The 6143-nt window shown below is 34.5% G+C and overlaps 1 protein-coding gene across 1 annotated transcript in view; it reads right to left on the reverse strand.

Annotated features, from left to right (window-relative positions):
- Nucleotides 1-6143, reverse strand: part of DENND4A (DENN/MADD domain containing 4A) — a 94383-nt gene that overhangs the window by 9866 nt on the left and 78374 nt on the right. The window contains exons 21-25 of the mRNA XM_008575373.1: nt 3831-3925; nt 2081-2256; nt 1841-1987; nt 562-760; nt 68-322 (exon numbers count right to left, since the gene is read on the reverse strand). Coding sequence (XP_008573595.1) covers nt 68-322; nt 562-760; nt 1841-1987; nt 2081-2256; nt 3831-3925 — 872 coding nt within the window. The remainder of the gene's footprint in view (nt 1-67; nt 323-561; nt 761-1840; nt 1988-2080; nt 2257-3830; nt 3926-6143) is intronic.

Here is a 6143-nt window from a genome sequence, read left to right on the forward strand (position 1 = left end):
TTAAGAATATGCAAACATTACAATGGTGATAGTAGCATTGCCTTTTAGTTAATTTTTATTCTCATACCTTTGAATACTTGTTACAATGCTCAGAAGAAAGAATCAATCCAGGTAAGTTACTGGGCAAGTCAAGACGTCTAAAGTACCACACCAGGTTCCAAAAAACAATTGGATGATGGTCCACAAAGTCTGCCACTGTTATAGCATGATCACCTTCATTTTCCAATAAACTTTCAAGTTCCTTCCATACCACTAAAGGACTAAGATATGGAACAGTGACAGGATCTGGACTTGGAAGGTGCCATTCTAATCCTAAAGGATCCTGTTGAACAAATAAAAACCATAAATGGCAAATGAAAGAATGATGATATTAAACCATTAAAAAAAATTCCTGTCAATGATTTCTGTATGAGTAGCAAAGTAAATATAATTGTCCCGTGGGATAACAGATTCTTCTTGGCAATGATAAAATTGAAGCTAATAAGGCTATTAAGGGCAAGGGGAACAAAATCATATATAAATGATCAATTTTCAAATTTAAAAAAGTACCAAAATACATACTGTAGCTCCTTGTAAAGTAGTGGGCAGGCTGCCTGTAGGAATGAGCTTCTGTCCTCCAGTATCTTCCTTATCCAAGTGGCCATAAGTACTAATACTCCTTGCCATTGGAAATATCGGACATTTTGACATAGCTGTTTTTGATCTATTAGCAGGGATCTGAATACTTTGGGCACAGGAATTTTCCTGTAGTTTAGATTTGCTTGGGCATTGAAAAAAGAAAAAAAGCATATGAGTGTCTAGATTTACTTGATTTCATCTAGAAGAACCAAGCTCTCTATAGAATCAGAGCTCAACATAGCAAAATAAATCGAAGGAAATATGTTACTCGGCCTTCAGCTGGGGAATAGGATATATTATTAAGTAGTGTAGTCATGCTAAATTTTCACCAAGTGAACTTTAAATATTCAAGGTTCATTCATTTATTCAAAACACTTAGTGGGCAACTTTTACACAGCAGGAAGCATACAAGGCCCTGGAGATACAAAGCAGAGAAACTAGGCACATATTCCTTCAGGAATCACAAGCTAGTAGGAGTCAGTCAAAGGTAAGGGCTACAATTGACATACGATGAAAGAAGATACATACACAGATTTTTGGTTTTACTGCCTATGTATTCAAGATCAAACAGGTCATGTTAGCCTGCCTATACTATATATGCTTTTTTTTTTTTTTTTGGCACACGTAGCTATCAATATGGCTTCATATGTCCATATATATATACATATGTGTGTGTGTGTGTGTGTGTATATATAAAACACTTATTTGGCACTTCTGCAAAATGGAGTCGACTTCTGTATTTGTTTTAAGTGTAGATTTATTTATATTTTGCTTACTATGTAAGTCTTAGTTTAATTTTACAGTATGTATATCAGCTCTAAAAGTTTTCTTAGATTATTAAATATTTCTAAGTAGAAAATTAAATATTTCAAAGTAGAAGTTAGTACTGACTTAATTCCTGAAGAGATAAAGATAATAAAAAGATGGTCAATATAAACTTCAAGTGTTCTACAGATTTTTTACCTTTAAAATATTAGTAAACTATATAAATACATATGGCTTAAATTCTGTAGATTCATAAGGCATAACAAAACTTTATATTTCAACATTTAGGTTACTGGAGGATTTTAATACTGCTTAAATTAGGAGCAAGAATTTAAGATTATGAATCTATTATTCATAGAAATTTAAACCTTGAAATGGTCAGTTAATTGTTCTGTCATACATCAAAAATATGTGTAGTATATGTTGTTAAAATATGGTTCCGCATAATCGCAATTACCTATTTAGATCAAAACTCCCTCGAACAGAGAGAGTAGATGTGTCCAGACCAGAGGCTGATGTTGAAATGCAAGACCGCCTTGTCTGACTTGAAAAGGAGGAGGGAAAGTGCATATTTTCCAACGAAGGGCTTGACTTCAAAAAGTATCTATAATGTGAATCAAAGTAGCTTTCTGAGAAAAGAGATATTCTAGAAAACATAATCTTTAAACAAGAAGGGGGAAAAAGCATATATCATTACCTTCCAGGTCGTCTTAAATCTCTTATTTCGATATTCAGAAATGGTAAGAAAAGATTGCCACAGAATGGGCATGTAGTATTGAGATTTGAATCATCTGCTGTCCAGCCAGCCATGATTTCCTCATCATGGACAAGACAATCACAAGTTCTACACCGAGAGCAACTTGAGATGAGAACCTATGACAGAAGACAGCACTTTATAAAGCAAGCTGGGTAATGCATACTAAGAATTAAAAACCATTTTAATTCATAAATCTACTGGAAAAATAAAATTCAGGAGGATTCAGACATTATAAACAAAAAAATGGATTACATTCAAGGGCTGGCCCGTGGCTCACTCAGGAGAGTGTGGTGCTGATAACACCAAGGCCACGGGTTTGGATCCTATATAGGGATGGCCAGTTAGCTCACTGGCTGAGCGTGGTGCTGACAACACCAAGCCAAGGGGTAAGATCCCCTTACTGGTAGTCTTTAAAAAAAAAAAAAAAGAAAAAAAAGGATTACATTCAGGGCCTTATATGCTATATACACTGCTAACTATTTCAGCTAAATCTATTCCAAAACTTTTGCCTGAAAGAGAAACTTGCATTTAAGTAAGCATTTTTCCTCCACTATAATTACTATAAAATTTGCTGTGATTTTATTAATGGAAAAGTAAACTCATACACAAAACAGGTATTTGTAATTACATATTATAGATCAGTGCTACTCAAGGTGTTGTCACCAGACCAGTGCTATGATTTTATTAATGGAAAAGTAAACTCATACACAAAACAGGTATTTGTAATTACATATTATATATCAGTGCTACTCAAGGTGTTGTCACCAGACCAGTGCTGGTCCAGAAATACTTACTGATTTGTGATAAGCAAAGAAATTGAGAAGAGGACTTAGAAACCCTTAAAGTGATTTTACACTGCTGTAACATCTAAGCATGTAATCAATGTATTTTACAATAGTATCAGATTAAATAGTATGACAGATTAAAAATTAAACAAACAAAAACATTCCTGGTTTGTCACTATAGACAGTTTAAGAAGCATTGCTGTAGATAAATGTAAATGCTGTTATTACATTAATAAAACACAGAAATTCCTGAAGCCACCAAAACTCTGTAAACTGCAACATTAGTACTTATAACTTATTTTTCAGCCGTATGCAAATTTGTTTCCCAAATTTATGCAAATTAGTGTGAAATAGCAACCACACTCACAAATGTATTTGGAAGTGAACTTTACAGAAAAATTAGGCAAAAATTTTAAAGTGTAAAAGTATAACTTTTTCACTGTAAGAAAATGGGATATAGGAGCACATTCGGCAGAGATCTACACCAAACCGACACAAAGAATGAAAAACATGATGGAAGAAACTGATAACATAATGCCAAAACTACTTCTGGTACCCTCACTAAAAAGGTTTGCTTGCATAGCAAAACAGATTTTAAGTGTTTATGATATGAAAAAAACATTCAGAGAACATACATATAACAAGGAATAAATACAATGAAAATGAAAACGTTTTTGTATGTTGATAAATCTCAAAGTAAGCATAATTGTTCTACTAAAGTAGTATGACTTTAATAATCTCAAATACTGAATTATCTGAATAACTTTATTCAGATGTGATAAACATTCTGAAATTTCAGATACTATATATCTAACTTTTATTACTCTACCTGAGATCATCAATATTTAAGAAATGTAAATTTTATAAAGCAGTACATGAAGATGCTCTTTTGAATAAAATTGTACCTCCATTGCATAGTTCTGGAAGATATTTGTATTACTTGTGTTGAAGGAAGATGTCACTTCTGATTTTCCAGGTAAGGCAAACTTTGACAGGGATCCTGTTCATTATTTAAAAACAAAGAGCAAAACCATTAAAATTAATAAGAAAGGATATAATAATCTTTCACTTCCATAAATTCTCTCATAAAATATCAAACTGTTCTATTCAAAATACTAAAGGTAATTTGGAAAAAATGATAAAAAAATTTTTTTCCAATGCATGCATTTTTGTTTTGAGTACAAATCTAAGGAGATGTGCTCTAATTCTACTGGTCCCCACATGCTAGGTGTGTTCATTCACTACTCACTTATTAAGCACCTTGTGTATACAGGCTAGAAAGCATTCCAGTCATTTGTAATTACTACTGTGCTGTTTCTATTTTTTCATGTTTAAAAATAGGAAAGTGTTTAGTTTTAAGGTCTAAAAAGTGTAAGATAGCCAATCTTATTTCAAATTATGAAAAGATTGAGTGGCAATTCTGTCTTACAAAGATCTTAAAATACAGTAAGCTCGCTCTTAAACACTAGGGAAGAGTTCCCAAGTCTATTCTTAAGAGCAGTGGGATATTAGTATTAAAATAACAACAGCAATAACAACTAAGAAGTAAAAGTAAGGTGAGTTCTGTGATCAAATCAGTTGTTGACAGTGGATGTATCTTGTTAATAAAACTAGAGGTGATCTATACCTCTCTATACATTTTTTTCCTGTCATTACTAAATTTAATGAATGAGCACTAGTATAACTGTAAAGTGAGACTAAAAAAGTAATGCCCCATACCCACTAGCCTCCAGAAAAAAAAAAAAAAATTAATGGTGCCTGATATAATCATTGTACACAGTATGAATGTACCCAAATATCATATTGTACTCCATAAATTATACAATTATCATGGATCAATTAAGAAAAATAAAAGTCAGGAAAAAAAGAGAGAAAGAATCGTGGCTACCAGAGGCAGGGAAAGGGAGGAGGGAAGGCTTTCCAGGAAAGGTTGGTAGACTGGACCAAAGTTACAAAGTTACAGTTAGATAGGAAGAATAAGGTCTGGTGCCCTGAGGTGACAATGGCTTACAATATTATACATATCAAGATAGCCAGAAAAGAGGATTTTGAATGTTATAACCACGAAGAAATGATAAACGTTTAGGTTATAGATATGCTAATTATTCTGATTAGATCATTGTGCAATATATGCATGTATTGAAACAACAAACTGTACCCCATAAACATGTACAATGAAAAAAAAAAAGTAATGATGTAAACTATCAGTTTACAAGAAATAGAGGGAAGAGGAAAACATGTTAAACATTACAACAGGGATGCAATCAGCATAATCCAGACTAATGACCTGCTTCAGCAAATAAATGACAAGGGAAAAAAAGATCACTCTAGAGCTACCACTGGCTCTAGCCCCTGCCACACAAAGACATCTCAGAGAGGCAAAGAGACAGCTGAAGCCTCACACCATCCTTTAAGATGCTTAGAGCTGGTGATAAATGCAGTTCTTCTCTTCATGCTTCCCCCAATAACCTTCTGTAATCCTTCTCAGCTACAGCTAGTTCAAAACCACTTTCTAATACCTTCTATTAGCCTTGACTAACACAATTATTTATGGGGGCAGCCTACCTTTGTATCTGATTAATCTGCTGTACAGAATAAATATTCATTTTAATAAATATAAATTAGGTTGTAAGTTAGATTTTATTAGCACAACAAACTGTTTTTGTATGTTAAAAAAAAGGAGGGAGGGGAGCTAATCAACTGATTTCTTCATAAATATATGACAAGGGGAAAAAAGAGAGAGGATGGGGAACAAAGATGAGAGTTAACAGAAATATCAACCAAATCCAACATGTGGACCTTGTATGGATACCAATTCGAACAAACCACCCATAAAAATGAGCTCTATGGGCCGACCCCGTGGCTCACTTGGGAGACTGCGGCTCTGGGAGCGCAGTGGCGTTCAGATCCTAATAGGGATGGCTGGTGCGCTCACTAGCTGAGCCCGGTGAGGGCGACACCAAGCCAAGGGTTGCGATCCCCTTGCTGGTCATCTTTAAAACAAAACAGAAAAAAAGCAATGACAGCCAAGCTGGGGCCACTGGAGCTCAGGGGAAAAGGAGACCTACAGAGTGCATGAACGTGGGAGAAGCCACGATGAGAGAAAAAAAAAAAAAAAAAAAACGCTCCAACCATTTCGAATCCTGGCTGCTTCCAGGCTGGAGCTGCTGAGTGCACGGAGCAGGAACTGGCAAAAGCCACAGCTGTGCCCTTCAGAT

This window comes from Galeopterus variegatus, unplaced genomic scaffold, assembly GCF_000696425.1.
Source record: "Galeopterus variegatus unplaced genomic scaffold, G_variegatus-3.0.2 Scaffold1178, whole genome shotgun sequence".
In the NCBI taxonomy this organism is placed as follows: Eukaryota; Metazoa; Chordata; class Mammalia; order Dermoptera; family Cynocephalidae; genus Galeopterus; species Galeopterus variegatus.